Source organism: Natator depressus, chromosome 24, assembly GCF_965152275.1.
Source record: "Natator depressus isolate rNatDep1 chromosome 24, rNatDep2.hap1, whole genome shotgun sequence".
NCBI lineage: Eukaryota > Metazoa > Chordata > Testudines > Cheloniidae > Natator > Natator depressus.
In genome coordinates, this window is record NC_134257.1 from 6059583 (window position 1) to 6077783 (window position 18201).

The following is an 18201-nucleotide window of genomic DNA, read 5'->3' on the forward strand; positions in this document are numbered from 1 at the left end:
CCTGCACCGATGGAAAAACCGTCAACGTAGGAAGCACCTGCAGCTCCATAGCTGGGCCGCTGTAGCTTGCACATAACCTCAAGCTGACATAAAGAGCAGAGCATCAAATACATCTGAAGTGATACACGGTGTTAGATTTATATGCAGCCAGCTAACAGCTCATTAACGTTTTCTCTGCATAGTCAGCTATACAGGAGAGCAGGATAGAATTTGGGGTCAGAGTCCCCCTTTTCCACGGGGAGAACCCTTAAATGAGGTGGGGGGAGGGATAGGTTTCATTCCCACATGGCACAAAGCATAGCCAGATTACTGAGCCTTTTTGTGTTTGTTTGAAAAGGGAGATGAGCCCTGACACACGTTCATGTGAACTCGATGAGTTCCGGCGGTTAGCGCTCGCCCCCCATGTCAAATCTCTCTCTGAGGTCATCTGCAGAGATGTCGATGCTACGGGAAGTCTGCAAAACAGCCTAATTAGGAATGGATTCAGGGTGATGCCCGGAGGGATGCTGGGAAGACCAGTTGGTTATTTTGCGGGCCCCTTTCACCTATCCGCCAATCGTTTTTGAACCGTACCCTACTTATCTGGGGATAAAGCTCGACTGCTCTGGGTCCTGTTGACAACACATTGAGAAGACACGAACTAAAATCCAGTCAAGAGTCATACCCCTTCTAAGCTTGCCGGCCACTTGTGCGGCGCTGGTGCTCTAACCTCATGGATATCTACCCATGACTTAAGTATTGCGTCTGCCCCAAATGCAGTGTAGCAGCTTGGAGCTCCAGTCGTCACTGTGGCCATGACCAACGCTGGTGGGACCCGGACAACGTCAGTTTCCAACCTTCCACTCTCGACTGGTATAGATCTCCCTATGACTGGGCACGAAGGCAGGGCCTATCAGGACAGCTTACTTCACAAGGTCATCTCAAAGCCGCCTCAAAAATGCCGGCAAAAATCAAAACGCCCCTTTGCTGAAATAGTTGAGCTTCTCAGACAGTACATCAGATGTGACTTTTCTAAGGAACAGTGGCAACAGGTGGTGAATGCCACTCCCAGTCCAGTGCCCTACTTACTGGGTATGCTCTGCCACTGACTTGCTTTGTGAACAAGTTACTTCCCTTCTCTTTGCCTCGTTTTCCTCTCTCTAGTTCTCATGAGCTCCTGTTCAGTTGCCAATCTGCTGGACCATACCAGCTTTGGAACAGAAGTGCAAAGTCCGATCATCTCCGCCAGGGGAGGACTTTTATCCATTGCTCACATAAGATCTATGAATAGCCAATGTTTTACCTTTGGAATGCACTCAGCTGTATGTATGAGGAGAGATTAATAAGACTGGGACTTTTCAAAGAGAGGACTAAGGGGGAAGATGATAGAGGTCTATAAAATTATGACTGGTGTGGAGAAAGTAAACAAGGAAGTGTTATTTACTCCTCAGAACACAAGAACTAGGGATCACCAAATGAAATTAATAGGCAGCAGGTTTAAAACAAACAAAAGGAAGTATTTTTTTCACACAACACACAGTCAGTCTGTGGAACTCCTTGCCAGAGGATGTTGTGAAGGCCAAGACTATAACAGGGTTCAAAAAAGAACTAAATAAATTCACGGAGGATAGGTCCATCAAGTGCTATTAGCCAGGATGGGCAGGGATGGTGTCCCTAGCCTCTGTTTGCCAGAATCTGGGAATGGGTGACAGGGGATGGATCACTTGATGATTACCTGTTCTATTCATTCCCCCTGGGGCACCTGGCACTTGCCACTGTCAGAAGACAGGATACTGGGCTAGATGGACCTTTGGTCTGGCCCAGTATGGCCATTCTTATGTCCAAACCACGCTCCCAACTACAACCCCGCTGTAATGGCTCCAATCCTCCTTGCCCTTGTAAATTACTATGTGAATGCTGCCTCCCCCAAAATAAACATCTGTCACAAATTAAGACACACAAGATGACAGGAAAATAGCAGCAGCTTTGCTTTTTAATTCATTAGTTTGCAAACTGCCCTATGTTTTCTTAAACCTGAGGAAGAGCTCGGTGTAAGCACAAAAGCTTGTCTTTCACCAAAAGTTGGTCCAATAAAAGATATTACCTCTCCCACCTTGTCTCTCTTTTTAAACTATTAACAACTTAATTGTACAGTATTTACATCAAACTGACAACGTGATTGTTAGAGACACTTTGCGGCTGTCTATTGTACATTTTAAACTTCAAGAAACTTAACAATATTGCTCTAAAATGTCAAAACCTTCATGTTAACCGTACAAAGAAGCTGCTGGCAGCTGGGTTTGCTAGAGGCAGAAGAGCATGTTAATAAATAGACTGAAAACAATTTAGTGTGATATTTTTACTTAGCGTCACCCCCACCCATTTAACTGATTTATGTTCGCTCTACTCCCTCCTTCACCAACATTACAAAGTGTCAGAGCTACATCTAACATTATGCAATAACGCCACTTAACAGCTACGTTATTCTTATTGATATGTGATCTTCTACAGGCTCTGTACTCAGACGGAGATTAACACCTGCATACAAGGCACAGATATCCACAAAGACAACTGTACTTACATTTTACCATGACAATTTAAAACATCTTCATTTTGCAGGCGGCGGCAGAGCTGTGACCCAACTGGAAGTCTGCAGCCCAGTTCCTCTTATAACCCCTTGCAATTTGGCTAACAAGCCATCAGTTTTCTCTTGCTATAGCTTATCATAGTTCAAGGCAGCTAAAATTCGAGTTACCTGGGTGAATGAATATTTGTGTATGTACGTGCACAACCAGGGGTTTTCTTCACAAGGGCAGCAGTGATTCTAAGTCCTAATGCAGCAATAGACAAAGTGCTCTGGGATGCTTGTAAGGAAGGGTGGGTGGATGCGGATGAGTCCTGAAGGCATGGAAGAAGAGCACTGATCGCTAAGAGCATCCACGTGTACAGCCCGCGACAGGTTAAACGCAAGTGAGATCATTCTCATTACCCTACATACATAATTAACAGAGATCACCGAAAAACGCAGTGGCTTTAGGTATAAATGCAGTCCTTGATCTGAGACTACCCATTGCTGGGTGATAAAAATCTCTCTGCAGCCAGATCAGCCAACAGTCTAGAGGGCTGCATTGATGTTCTGACTTTGCACAGAGAAACAGAACTTGATAGACTCCAGTAAAATGGTAATTTCAGATCAGCACGTACGTTTATTATGAAAACAATCTCAATACAGATTTCCATTCAAAGTTAGCATTGCACCATTTGTTTTCTCCTCCTCTCCAGTTTATTAAAGTACACCAAAGAAGCCATTAAAAAAACAGCTGGGTGAGCATTTGGCTAGCTGGGTGAACAGGAGGGTAGGTCTGTGTCATTCCTACTTTACAGATGGGGAAGTGAGGCACAGAGACATGAAGGTCCACAGTCATTCAGGGCACAAGAAAAAAAAACAGAACCAGGAGTCCTCAGTCCAGTCCCTGCACTGAGATTACACCCCATCTTACGGTCTCTACGCATTGCTGCAAATTGGTGCGCACCATGTCAGTTTCACTTACCCGCTTTCACAGGTCACCCTGCTCCACGCCTGAACATCCCTGCGTGCTTTATAAACAATGGAAAAACAGAGCAAGGCTGAAACAAATAGGAGAGGCAGGAGGAGAGACTGAATATTGCTGTTTACCTTCATTTTACTAGCATCAAACCTAACCTAATGTTGCTGCCAGGGCAGCAGGAAAATCCACGGTTTCCAGGCACGGCGGAGGTGTCAGAACTGGTGACGGCATCCAAAGGAAACGGCTGGGAATGCTGCAGCCTGCACTCCACCAGCGCACACTAGGACATACCATGTCATCACTGTTAAGTGCCACTACTCGGCAAGCTTCCCTGGCACCTTTCAAAGTTATCTGGCATGCCTAATAAACCGGGGCTTAGCAATTCGCCTCAGGAGTCTCTAGCCATGAACTCCAGGCACTTGTTACTCACAATACTTCAAGTGTTATATTTAAAAAAGGACTTCCACGTGAAAGGTGCCAGATGGACCAGCTGCAGAGACCGAAGTCCACTCTGTATCCATAGACCAGGTAGAACACGGGCAGCAGCAACAAAGGCCTCCCTACTCGCTACCTCCTGGCTTTACAGATGGGGAAACCGAGGCACGGAACTCCTGTAGGGACAAGAGGGGAGCTCAGTCTCCATGGTTCATCCAATCCCTGGCTAAGTCCGTGAATTAGTATCAATTCTGGTGACGGACCGTGAACACTTGTTCTATCACAGGATCGAGCCCCCACCCCGAAAATTCAGTGTGTACCAGCCACTGGATGGTAGCAGCCTTGGGCCCCTAACATCCTGAGCTGGCCTTGAACCAGCAACATAGAGGCAAAGGCTCCACATCTCTCTACCAACCAGTGAGTCCTCCCTATTAAGGTTTAAGTTTGAGCCAGGGGTGAACGATGGTGAGGATAGAGAGGATGGAGGAGGTAAGGCCGCACAGCCCCACAAAGCCTGGGTTGGTCTTGTACAGCCCCAGCTTGTCCAGCGGGATGAAGATATCGCAGGCGTTTTTCACCACATCCACAAGCAGAGGGGGGTTGCTCCTCAGTACGTGCACAAGAAGGTGCAGCTGGACTTTCAGCCTCAGCACCAGCTGCTGGAGACTGCTGTCTGCTCGGAGCACGTGCCTGGTCTCGCTGCCCTTCGGACGCTTCCCGCACGCCTCCCGCTCCATCAGGAGCCGGATCTCGTAGGCGTCCCTGCTCAGGTTCAGGATCAGCGCAAAGAAGTAATATCTGACAGGCAGAAGGGGGAAGGAGAGAGGGTTTATCAGCCAATATTTACTGTCCACTAAAGGGACAAAACTCCCACGGACTCCAACAAGAGCGGGTGACTCCCTAAGGCTACGTTACTGCAGCTGATGGGGGGGCGACTGCATCACATGCAGACATACCTGAGCTAGTTTTAACAGAGCTGGATCAAGGACCAATTGCCGTGAAACAGCAGCAGCAAGGGCGGTGGTCGCTCGAGCACACACCCAGGGCACTGGCGAGCCTGTGCCGCTGCCCACGTCACCATCAGAACCTGACCTGGCTCTAGCCAAGCTACCTTGGGCCGGTGTGCACGTGCTCCAATCACACCTCCCGACGGCAGCTTGGACAGAACCGAAGCATCTTCATCAGAATATAAACGTAGAAGGACGTGTTATTCAGCAGCTGGTCTACAGGATGAGACAACTGAGTTCTATTCCCAGCTCCTAGCAGGACGTGGGACTGAAGGCTAAAGCTGTGGATTGGGTTCGACTGGAATGACCGTGGATGAATCCCGTCATCTCTCTTGTGCTTTGCTTTAGCCAGCCATTGGACGGATGCAACACACCCTACCTCCTGAAAGGGGCAGGAGGCTTCATGTCTGTCAAGAGCTTTGGGATCTCTGGACAGATGCTAGGGAAGAGTTACTAGAATCCCTTCTGAGGATCAGCTGCGTGACCGGACAGGTCACCTTATTGGAAGGCAACATGGCCAAGGCAGATTCTCCCCCCTCCCAGACATTCATGTGCACCCAGCCCGACATGTGGGGTGTTAAACTGACCTCACTGACCCTGAGTGGATGTCAGAAGCAGCACGGTTCAGTGCACAGGATGCAGCATCAGATCCCGGTTCTATTCCCAGCACCGCTGTAACCTTGTTGTGTGCCTGGGACAGTGCGGGGGAAGGGTGAGCTGCTCTGTGTCTCAGTTTCCTCGTGTGTAAAAAGCACAGATAACGATACTCACCCATTTCTGGGCAGCCCTGAGATCTGCAGACGCAATCTGCTGTGTTAAATATTATCACTGCTGCTAATAAAGAGCCTTGGCCATTTTTTCTTGCAAGCGTAGGGGTGCTAACTCCATCGCCTTATGCAAATTCAAAAGTAGGTCTTTATAGTCTACTAGCACTTCCCAAGGAATTTCTATGGCTTTGCTTCAATGAGCTGCAGCCATAGAAATTGCTGCGGGCTGTTGAACCGTTCCCATGGCCCACCCCAGAGGTGGCTGCAGTTCAGTGCTGGGCAAAGTGATTCCTGTATGTAAGGTTAGCCAGGTGCTTTGGGATGGAAAGTGACAGGGAGCAGGGAAAAGGCAGAACCATGTTATTTCTGTAGCAACACCTGTAGTTAGCAAGATTTTGTCAGAAACTCTCCACCCCTGACACATGCACACGCATTTACCAGGCAGGATCATCCATTACCAGGAAAAGCAAACGGCACGAGCCCAGCCTCACCTGAAGGATCGCTGGCTCCACTTTTCCTGGTCCATGTGAGGGAGGAGGCCCGACTTCCCTGACCACAGGATGTTGTCACAGGCGAAGTACATGGCTCTGTTCAGGTTGCTGACGGTGATGCAGAAGCGCAAGACCACATCTGAGAGGTGAATGGCTCGCTTCGCCGACTCCAGGGCATCCGCTGAGTTCCCCAGCCGGAACACTGGAACATCAATCAGGTTGAATGAAGAGTCAGCCAGACACTCCTTGCTGTTGGCACAACCTACTAAGCAAGTCACTGATGCCAAATGGGCCAGTGATCTGGGATAACTGACACATCCCTCCTGCCTTCCACGCCACGCTGTGGAGCCACCGACCACCCCCATTGAGCATTGTGGCACAAAATTACAACCAAAGGTAATTAGCAGGGTAAGAAAAACTGAGTTTCTCTTGTTCAGAGACCCGGGAAGCCTCCCATTACATCCCCTCTGAGAAGAAGGTTTCACTTACGCTTGCGCCCCAGGCTCATGTGAGCCTCAAGCTGTTTGATCCTGTTGAGGAAATCAGCACTCGCTCCATTCTTTTGCAGTGTGTAGCCGAGCAAAGTGCAGGCATACTGAGCGGCTCTGAAAGAGACAATAGGAATGAGTCTAGGAACTGCACCTAACGAGACAGGATTTGCCTTAATGGATCAGTCCAACAAGCCCAGCCTCGTGCCTCCACCAGTGGAAGATGAAACATGCTCTTCTTCCAACCCCGCTTGGCCATCTGTGGAGTGCTGCCCATGGCAGGGAAGAGAGATTTCTTCCTGACCCCTGCAATGATCATCATACTGAAGTATGAGATTCAATTACCAATATTATTACTGGCCAGGAAATTCCTACAGCAGGGAGTTCCACAAGTTGGCCACAGGCTGCTTTAGAAAGTGGTCTGTAAAGCTTACCATTTCTACCCCATGCCCAGTGACTAACCAATGAGGAGAATAACTTGCTTCTCAGCTCTACGAAACTCTCTCTCTCACACACACACACAGTCCAACTAGCTCATTTCATCTAAGGCTTGTTAGACCCTGAAGAGTTTAGGTTTAAAAATAAAAGCATAAAGGATCTGATAGCTAAGTAAGTCATCCTGGGGCATGACCTCCCCCATCCCTGCCATGCAGAATGGGCATACCCTGAAATATTTAGCACTTTCCCATTGCAGCTGCACATCTTTGGATAGCATTTACACATCTTTTCAAATGACCCAACATGGGCCAGTTTCTGGACCCAGCTGATGGGACCGGTTTCAATTCTGCTAAGAAGATAGTTCCTGGAGCAAAGCAGAACTCCCTCTAGACTCAATAGCTTCCAACTTATTTTCTTTCCTAGAGGAGAGGGGTAAATTCCCTCCCCTCTCCCCTTCCTTGGTTTTCAACTTTGAGGTCAAATTTTTCAAGTTTGGGTACCTAAGTTAGGCACCTAAATAAGACCCTGATTCAACAAGGTATTTAATGCATGGGAGTTGTTCCAGTGAAGCCAGTGTTTAAGTGCCTCGCTGCATCACGTCCTAAGTGGGCTGATTTTCAGTGCAGCTGAGCTCTTGCAATGCAATGATTTCCATAGCACACGTGGATTTTCAACACCTCTGGAAAGGAGGCCACTTATTTAGCGGGCTAACTAGGGATATACAGACCTAATTTAGGAACACAGGACTAGGACCAAAAGGGACTCCTGGGTCACTGAGTCCAGTGCGTGCTATCACAGCCAACCCCCTCATCCCACCCCATTCAGAAACTGATCAAGCTCCATTTTCAAACTGCTTAGAGGTTGTTTGCCCCCACAACTCCTTCTGCGAGGCTATTCCAGAACTTTACTCTTCTGCTGGTGAGAAAGCTCATTCCCAGCCTATATTCCTGGCCAGTTTATCCCCATTTGTTCTTGTGCCAACACTGTCCTTTAGCTTAAATAGCTCTTCTTTCTTCCCGCTGTATTTAGAGAGCACAACCATATCCCCCTCTCAGCCTTGGTTTTGCTAAGCTAAAGAAAAAGCCAAGCTCTTTTAGTCTTCTCTTGTAAGATTGGTTTTCCATTCTAGGGCCCAAATTACAGCTTTAACTGCTTCCCAAACAGAGAATTATTATTATTTTTAGTCATTTCACAGTGGAACCTGGGGATCCAGATCAGGGCCCCATTATGCTAGTTCCTATATTATTATTAATTATCTGTATTACCCTTATATTAAACAAGCTAAACATTTTGCATGAGCATTTGCTAAACATTTCATGCGTACTATCATGGGTACTTTTATATGTTATGTTATGTTTATAAGGCTTTTATATGTTCTTCCCCTACCCTTCTGGAAAGGGCACACAGAAATCAGAAAACAAATCATATGCCTTGACTTTCGGTATGTGGAAAAAATAGGAGATTCTTAGCAAACTTCAGAGCATGTGACTTCTTAACAAACAGCTCCCTGTTTGACCATCTGGCTTGGTATGAAATTGCAGATCTGACACTTTCATCTCTGCGTAAAGCCAAATACTTTTAACCTAACAGAGACAAAACTGTTTTTAAATTAAAAAAAAAAATCAAAGTAGGTTCTGAGACGCACCGTAGACGCTGATAAAAATCTCAGCAGACTTCTACAGATTGTCTCCTCATAAAACGTTTGGCTGGAAAACGTTACCTCCCCCAGCCTACCTTTAAAACATTACTGTCTGATCTTGAACTGCTCTTTCAAATGAATTTAGTCCTCCCAGAATGCGTCACATCGATATCCATGATTTGATCTGCTGTTTATCCCCAGAAAAGGGACAGCCTAGACAGCTTTCTCCCACCAACGAGCTTCAATTCCACCCTGGGCAACAGTGTCTAGTTTCCATAACCAATGCAGTCCCCAGCCTCTCTGCTGAGAAGGGGGCCCAGTTAGTGCCAGTTGTGGTCATGATTTGTCACTCCTAAGATGATCCTTGGAAGAGCCCAAACCCAGCCCTGTTCAGCAGGAAGGAATGCAGCTGCAACAGGTTTGAGGGAGCAAACCTAAACTGGGTTCGGGAGAGAAAATGAGAGGATTGCACCCCCACCCCGCATCTTCTGACAATGAGGTTTTTCCTGTTCAAATCATGTAATTCCAAGGGACTGCTTAAGGAAGAGGAACCAGATGAGGCTGGAGTTGGAGCGCGGGGAGGAGGGAGACAGAGCAATTGGAAACACTTCAAGCAGATAAACATCATCTGAATAAAAGCAAGCAAAGCCAGGAAAAATATGTAACATGCCTGCTGATCATGCTTGCGTTAGACAGGGAAAAGAAGTGTATGTTCATGGAGAATTCAAGGGAGGAAGACAAAACATTACGGAAGCAATTCAACATTAGATCAAACTGAAATGAGAGTGTCTCTCAAATAATGGCCCCATTTGTGAGCACAGGAACAAGGTTTGATACGAGAAGGCGCTTGAGCACCCCAACTCCCAGCAACTTAAATGCTGCGTGTCTCAGAATCTGGCCCAAACCTGCAAAGACCAAGGACCCATGTGGGTCATGGAAACAGGACATCACTCTTTGTGGAAGGGCAGGATCAAGGCATGTTTGCAGAGGGAGGAGTGACCAGTGTTGCAAACTCTCGAGATTGTTTTGCCAGCCTCACGGTTTTTGCTATTTTCCTTCAAGTTCCAGCTCCAGGAGTCTTGGAATTACGGGAGAATCTCATCTTAAAATTTAAAATAAAAAGGAAGTTTCTAGCTCTAAAGGCTCAGAAAACTAGACAGCAAATACAAAGAACCAAGTTCTCCCCCTTAAATATCATGATTTCTATGACAATTTCATAATTTTGCAGGGACCAGACTCGTCATTTTTCAGCACTGTGGTTAGCAATACTGAAGACACTTCCTACTAAGATGTAGTCTACACTTTGACTGTGAGAACACCTGCCTTAGATTATTAAAACAAGACAACAAAAGTCGCTTCATGTTAGATTTCTCCACTACCCCATTCTCCCATCACACCCCCTTTATCTGCTTCTTCCACAGCTGCACCTTGTCACAACCCTTGACTGTGCTCTCTGCAGCAGGTACTGTCTTTACTTGTTTGTCTAGCACCCATCACAATGGAGCCCTGGTCTTAGAGTGGGGCATTTAAGGGCTGTGTGACACAAGTAAGAAGTTTATTGGACAGTGAAACTAGTTTAACCTGTTCCACTGTGTTCCTCGTGAGCTCGCTCATTGTTCCTGTGTTGAGCACCCTATGTTGCAGCCTAGCTCAAACTGTCCAAGTTAGGAGCGGACACTCTATATACCACTGAGACCTGGTGTGGTTCAGTGGATAAAGTCCTGGGTTGGAAGCCAAAAGACCTGGGTTTTATTCCCAGCTTTTCTACTGACTCTGGGCAAGCCACTTCCCGTCTCCTGCTCATTTCCCCTCCCACTCTGTGTCTTGTCTGCACGCACAACGCTTGGCACTATGGAGTCTGGATCTTGGTTGGGGCCTGTAGGTACTACTCTAAACGAAATAAATATTACTACCACCACCACTGGAAAGTTAAGAATCCCAGCTCTCCAGAAGAATACATCACTTTTAGACCCAATGGTTCATAATATATCATACCTTTAAATCTGTCAGTGTCTCCTGGGTCTAGCAGTGATTTGTTAGCCCAGCTCTGGGACCAAACAAAGCAAATCAGGAATTAATTTGGGGAAGTTCTAAGGCCTGTATTATACAGGAGGTCAGATGAAATGATAACAGTGGTCCCTTCTGGCCTTGGAAACTATGAAATCCTGAAATCGATGAAATCAGAAATTTTAGGTTCTTGAACATCTGCTTCGTGCAGGAGTAACCTGCTTCTAGAAGGTATTTCCAATCGCGATCATGTGGCGCTGAAAACTCTGATGTCAGATCCTGCGCATCCCAGAAGCTGCCCATTAACTTCATAGCAAAGAGACAACAAGAGTTTGCATGCCTTGGTCTTAAGGGTTTATTAGTCATTTGTTCAGAGGGGATTATCAAACTGTCTTCTGCATGGTTTTCATTCCCACCCAGCAGTCAAAACAAATAATCTTTTTGAGATACTAGTTTGCACTAGCTAATTCTTTTCTTTTAAGAGCACCTTTCTATCCACCAATCCCAAAGCACTTTACAATAAAGCATTACAACATCCTGATAGTTTTCCCTTTTGTAAAATAGGGATAATACCTGAGGCACAACACAGTTAAGAAACTATACAAGAAATCACGGGTGCCAGAAATAAACCCAGGAGTCCTGGCACCCAGTCCTCAGTTCTAACTACTAGCCAACATTCCCTTATGGAGCTGTGAACAAAAATCAGGTGTCCTAATTCCCCATTCTATACTAATATTTATTAGACCACACACACACTTTCCCCCAAAATGCCCATGCATGGCTTTTTCCTAATCTAGAGGCTTTTCTGACACAAACTGGAGTCCATCAAACTGTCTCTGTTCGATTTAGACAGAGAGGTTAGGCTTGTTTTCTCTCTTTGGTTGCCTAAGAAGTTTTCCATTGTTTATTGGGAGACTAAACTAGTCACAGAATTGGTGCTATTAATAATGTAAGAAAAGAATTTGTTTAAAACTACATAATTATCTTGACAGCAGTTCCCCTACAGGGGTCTGATCCAGCACACACTGCTTTTTCTAGTGACTAACGGGGAACTTTGTTGAGTATTTTTCAAACTGTAATAAATATTATTTATTATTTGCAATGCAGTAGCACCTAGGAGCTCCAACCATCGACATGGATCCCAGGCTGCTAGGCGTGTACAAACAGAACAAAAAGACAGTCTTTGCCCCAAATGCACCATAAAGCTTCACCCTCCTTTGATTTGCCACAGAATACAAGTAAAAACAAGCTACCAAGAAAACAAATTCATAAGAAGAATCTTTTAAACGTTTCTCATCTCTGGCTGGCTGAAAAAGCCTACATATGCCCAAACTTGCCTGCTCCATTGGGGAAAAAATGCTTATTAATGACCAGAATTTAAATCTAACCCCACAATGATTATAGAAACTTTTTTTAAAAAAAATGGAAGCCCAGCTTTTCCAGAACATAGGGAAAAGCACGACTAGTGAATTGATTTCACAAGCAAAGAAATCCTCTATGCAGTCAACCTCTCTCTAGGCTGGGACGAGGCTTTTCAAGGGGATACGCAAGACTAATGCCGCTTCCAGGCAGGAAAACACTAGCTTCTCGCTGCTTACCTACAGGGCTTGCTATTCCCCGGCCTTCTCTATATATTGCTTAACCAGTTCATTGCAAGGTAATTCCAGCTCCATAGAAAAACAACATGACATTACAAAAGAATAGGATTTTTTGGCCTGTATAGGAGCGGAAATCTAACAGAGGTGCATTATATAAAATAACTATTGCCCCGCAAAGGTATTTTGCAGGATTACAAGACCAAAGAGCCACTGAAAATTTAAAAGCAACAAGTTTAAAACAGATAAACAGAAATATACATGGCATAAAAAAAGATCAGCCAGTGGAACTTGATACTGTAGGGAAGTGTTTCTCAACCAGAAGAGAGTTGAAAGACAATCAGGGAGATGGCGAGGCACTGAAAGTGTTATTACAGTCTAAAGCAAAGCAAATCTCATTCCCCCACTCCCTTCCTCTTCAAGGTCAAATATTCTCTGTCAGCCTCTTAACACACACACACAAAAATCAATTACACAGACGTAACACCGTTATCACGGATACATTTCTTACTCTTATTTTTATTGTCAATATAAAGGGATGCCAAGGGGTCGCCAGCCTGAATAGGTTTAGAAACACTCCTGTAGGTTTGGTGGTTTTGTTGCTTTTTCCCCCACCAGACAAATAGCTTAAGTCTCTTTTTTAAAATATTAGGTGCCGATCTCAGAGATTTGTAGCTATAATAAAATTTCATCTATTGAGTCTCATTCTTCAGGGTATGAGCTGGGAGTCAAGAAGGAAAGTCTTTCCCACAAGCCCAGAGGATAATTTGGCACATGACCATTCCCTGGGACATTAACCATAAGATGCCATGGGCATTGGGGAAACCAGACTTAGGCCTGGTCAACACATAGGTTGTTGCACCTGGTTAGGAGTGTAGTTTTTAAACAGAAAGTTATATCGGGACAATCCCCAGAGTGGATGCAGTTACGCCGTTTTAAAGGTGCCTTAGGCTAGTATAGCTTATTTCCCTTCCCATAAGCTATACTCGTGTAACTGTGCCCACACTACAGTGGTTGTACGTGTTTACCATACTAGGACAGTTAAAGTGGTAACAACTTTTTGTGCAGATAAGCCCTTAGATGGGACTATTGGTCTGGCCAAATTCCCAAGACACTCATTGATTATCATACAGGCAAGTTTGCCGCTGTCCTGCACAAACCTCAGCCCTGAAAATCCATGAAAATCACAAGGATTGGGGAAAGAAGGGAGAGGCCAAGCGTTCTTCTGATGAGCCAACAAAAACAGCAAGTGATTAGGATTCCACAGGGACTGATGCCTTGTCTAGACTAGAAAGGGTTTGTTGTATAGCTATACCGGCTAACCTTCCTACTAGAGACATAACTTATACTGGCAAAAAAGATCATTTGCTGGTACTGTATAGCTTATACTAGTTTCCTGAATGAAACAAGCTGTTCTGACAAGGGGAACGTCTATGCAGCTTGCAACGGAGAGCTTCCCAGCCCAGATCAACAGACTCAAGCTTGAGGAGTTCACGCCAGCATTCTCAAAATTGCTGTACAGACAGCATTTTGAAGTTGCAGCTCAGGCTGGAGCAGGGGCTCGGAAGCCCACCCTCACCCCTCGGGTTCAGAGCCTGGGATGCAACTAACAAAGCATGGTCTACACAACTTTTTCAGAGTGCTAGCACATAAAGGTAACCTCAAGTCTGTTGATCCAGGCTGGGGGAGGCTCGCTGCTGCAGGCTGCATAGACGTACCCAAAAGGATTTTTTTGCCACTGTAACTAAATCTACACAAACAACAAGGAGTCCGGTGGCACCTTAAAGACTAACAGATTTATTTGGGCATAAGCTTTCGTGAGTAAAAACCCACTTCTTCAGATGCATGGAGTGAAAATTACAGATGGAGGCATATGTCAGTATATAATGCCTGCAGCTGTAATTTTCATTCCATGCATCTGAAGAAGTGGGTTTTTACCCACGAAAGCTTATGCCCAAATAAATCTGTTAGTCTTTAAGGTGCCACCAGACTCCTTGCTGTTTTTGTGGATACAGACTAACAGAGCTACCCCTGGATACTTAAATCTACACAGAGGCTTTTGCTGGCATAGCTAGTGGGTTCAGGGTGTGATTCCCCTCCACACTCCTGATACCGGTATGCCAGCAAAACCTTGACCCGCAGACCAGGCCTAACTCCCGTGGCGCATTTGCTGCGGCATGTCACTGTTCTGACACTAATGTCACAACGGCATTTCACAGGGCCTGGCGATTGAATGCAGGCACCACTCCCGGGAGGATCCCACAAAGCCAGGATTCACCCCAGGGTCACCTCAATCCCTTCCCGCTGGCGCAGGGCCGACCCCGCTACTCACCGGCAACCCTTGGCTTGTTAGGCCCCAGACTTCCCCCACACATTTTGAGGGGCTGATACCGCACCTGAAAACCCGCTCCTTGGCTTGGCTCTGGGCACTGAACTGCACCCAGAAATCCATGGTGCTGGTGGCCCTCCTCCAGGCACAGCCAGGCCCGAGGTCTTCGGGGCTTCCTAGGGGAGCTCCTCTCGCCCTCCTCCCCTGGGCCTCCCGGTGCAGCTCCGCCTGGGGGGGGCTCCGCCTGGGGCCTCCCGGTGCAGCTCCGCCTGGGGGGGGGGGGCTCTGCCTGCGGGTGAGGGGGGGGGCTCCGCCTGGGGCCTCCCGGTGCAGCTCCGCCTGGGGGGGGGGGCTCTGCCTGCGGGTGAGGGGGGGGGCTCCGCCTGGGGCCTCCCGGTGCAGCTCCGCCGGGGGGGGGGGGGCTCTGCCTGCGGGTGAGGGGGGGCTCCGCCTGGGGCCTCCCGGTGCAGCTCCGCCGGGGGGGGGGGGGCTCCGCCTGGGGCCTCCCGGTGCAGCTCCGCCGGGGGGGGGGGGGGGGCTCCGCCTGGGGCCTCCCGGTGCAGCTCCGCCGGGGGGGGGGGGGGGCTCCGCCTGGGGCCTCCCGGTGCAGCTCCGCCTGGGGGGGGGGGCTCTGCCTGCGGGTGAGGTGGGGGCTCCGCCTGGGGCCTCCCGGTGCAGCTCCGCCGGGGGGGGGGCTCCGCCTGGGACCTCTTGGTGCAGGAGTCTAAACCGGAGGAGGGCGGGTCGCTCCGTTCCCGGGGCGGAGGGGGGTGTTGAAGTCCCCGCCGGTCACAGGCGAGACGGTTGCAGCCACTTCCGGGAACGAAACGGTGGCGCCCAGGGGTCAAACTTGGACAAACCGGGGCGGTATGGCTGCGCCCCCTAGAGCCCAGCAGAGGAAGGGCAGCAGCTGTTCTGCCCGTAGCCCCCGGCCCTGTTACAGAGACGATTCTCCAGCAGGCCTATCCCTGGGCTCGGACCAGAGTCCCCCTTCCCCTAGCTCCTATCTCCCAGTCCCCCAAATCAGCACCCCTTCATCCAGTCCACCCAATCCAGTACCCCAGTCGCCTCATAACTCAGCCCCCTGCCTCCCCCCTGCACCCCTCAATGGCCAGGGATTTGTCTGTGTAACTCCCCCAAGACAATGCACCTGCCTCCCCTTTACTTCTCCCCCAGAGGAAATCATAACAACTCTTAGTTAAATGTAAATAATTTACTCCCTTTATCTCCTGTCAGAGGGTCTCACAGCTCTATGAACATTAATGAATTAACATGCTCAACCTCCCTGGAAAGTGGGTCAGTACCACTGTCCCTATTTCACAGAGGGGAAAAGTGAGGCACTGGAAGAGGGGAAGTGACTTGTTCAAAAGTCACACAGCGAGCCAATGGCAGAGCTGGAAATAGAACCCAGGAGTTCTGAGTCCCAGTCCCCTGCTCTCACAACTAGACAAACTCCCCCCTCAAACTGGGAATAGGAACCCCGATTCACGGGCCCTTTGCTTTAACCCCTACACAATGTTCCCTACCAAAAGGAGTATGTTTTCAGGACTGTCTGTCCAGTTGCCACCTGTCCTCAGTCGTCATGTAAAGCCAACCATAATAAAATCTGTGTGCCACTCTATTGACCGTCTTCCGCCCCTTCACACAAAGCCTCTTTCTGTCACTTTCATGCTGCTGCTGAGGGGCTCTGATTTAAAAATGTGCTGAGTAACCATTCACAGTGGTGAGAACACAGGAGAGCCAGTGGGTGCCCTCGCTTGCTTCAACTGTCAACTCCTGCCGAACAAAAGGGATACCCAGAGCATAGTGCAGAGGGACAACAATTCTTAATTCTTTCTGCTCACTCCACTGTACTATATCTAATTACAAGCCCTGAATAAAGGCTATTTGTTCCAGACCCTATCTCTCTGCGACTCCAAAGGCCCCTAATAATACACTTCAATAAAAATCATTGTATTTTCTACAGTGTCTTTCATATAAAGGACGCTTCACAGAATTAAATAAATAACAGCAGAAAGGTGTGAGAAAAGAGACATTTTCAGCTGAGATCAGAAAGCAGAATCGATGAAGCAGAAAGATACGGGTGGGGCTGTTCCAGACTGCGGGAGCTGTAAAGGGGGAGGCTCTTAGAGAGGACAGACATGGACACAGGTACTCAGATACTCAGGTGATGGGCATGGTGTAAAGATCTAGATCGATACATTTTAGATAGATTAAATACAATTTAGATTTGATTTGATTCTTAGATTCCTGTAAAATGTTCAGATACTTGATAGAGCAAACGTAACCCACACACCTCCTGCGTGTGTGGTGTTCTGTTCCATCTAGTGGCACCAAGACAACTTAGAGAGAGAGATTAATGAGTTTGCTCTACAGCTTCAGCTAACAGCCAGCTGGCTTTTAGCTCATGCGGTAGAGGTTCATACACTAAGCTCCAGAGGTCCCAGGTTCAATCCGATCCTGCCTGCCAACGACCAGGGTCTGCTGGCATTACACAAATACAAACCTTATCTAGGCACATGCTTAACATATCATCACTACTTCTGTCACATACCCGAGGACTCTATCGTTGACGACACTTCTGTTAGCTTGTCCTGTGGATGACATATTTTAAACGGCATTAACAGAAAGAAAAAAAAGAGAGAGAGAGAGAGAGAGAGAGAGAGAGAGAGTGAGGCAGGGAACAGGGCCCCCCTGCTGATTCAGCAAAACCCAGTTACAAGTTTATCTGTAATAATAATTACATTAATAACATCTAGTGATGCTGCATTCCCACTCAGCTCTGCCCTTAGGGGACCCATGGCTCGGGAGGGTTTGGATGCTTGTGAATGAGAAAGGAGTCATTTGCTGGGGATTGATCATGGGTGGGTCTAAATTAAGGGGGGCAGATGAGATGGCAGATAGTGAGGGAGGGTGAGTGGGAAGAAGGGAAGATCCAATGAGTGCTCCCTGCCATGATGTGATGGGGACCATCCTAATCATCCCCGCTCCACAACCAAAGACTGGAATAGAACCCAGGACTCCTGGCTCCTTGAACCCTTTGCCCTGTGCCACACTTTCCCAGAATCCGTGGCCACACTCCCAAAATTCTTAGCACTTGGCCAGACTCCCAGACTTCCTTGCACTTGGCCACACTCCCAGGATCCATTGCGGTGGAACATGACTGTCCTTCTCTCGCAGGAGATAGGCGGGTTCTGATTGGCTAAATTCCATAGTCCCTGCCCCCTGACAACACCACCTGGGCTGTGATTAGAATATTATCATGTTCATCGTCTTTTTTTCAGGCTTCAGAATAGCAGCCGTGTTAGTCTGTATTCACAAAAAGAAAAGGAGTACTTGTGGCACCTTTGAGACTAACAAATTTATTTGAGCATAAGCTTTCATGAGCTACAGCTCACTTCATCGGATGCATTCAGTGGAAAATACAGTGGGGAGATTTATATACATAGAGAACATGAAACAATGGGTGTTACCATAC

At 47.6% G+C, this 18201-nt stretch overlaps 1 protein-coding gene across 1 annotated transcript; it reads right to left on the bottom strand.

Annotated features, from left to right (window-relative positions):
* Window positions 1–1974: 1974 nt before the first annotated feature.
* PEX11B (peroxisomal biogenesis factor 11 beta) lies at window positions 1975–14984 on the bottom strand. The gene is made up of 4 exons (XM_074938569.1): window positions 14791–14984; window positions 6717–6832; window positions 6228–6429; window positions 1975–4760 (listed from the first exon to the last, which is right to left on the bottom strand). Exons 1-4 carry the CDS (start codon window positions 14844–14846, stop codon window positions 4394–4396), a joined length of 741 nt encoding a protein of 246 aa, XP_074794670.1. The 5' UTR covers window positions 14847–14984; the 3' UTR covers window positions 1975–4393.
* Window positions 14985–18201: the final 3217 nt, after the last annotated feature.

Excerpts from the sequence above, each read along its gene's own strand:
- PEX11B (XM_074938569.1), bottom strand. The coding sequence starts at position 14,846 with ATGGATTTCTGGGTGCAGTTCAGTGCCCAGAGCCAAGCCAAGGAGCGG. Across the intron at positions 6,833-14,790 it reads GCCAAGGAGCGGGTTTTCAG|AGCCGCTCAGTATGCCTGCA; the intron begins GTGCGGTATCAG and ends TGTCTCTTTCAG. Across the intron at positions 6,430-6,716 it reads CATGAGCCTGGGGCGCAAGC|TGTTCCGGCTGGGGAACTCA; the intron begins GTAAGTGAAACC and ends TTGATGTTCCAG.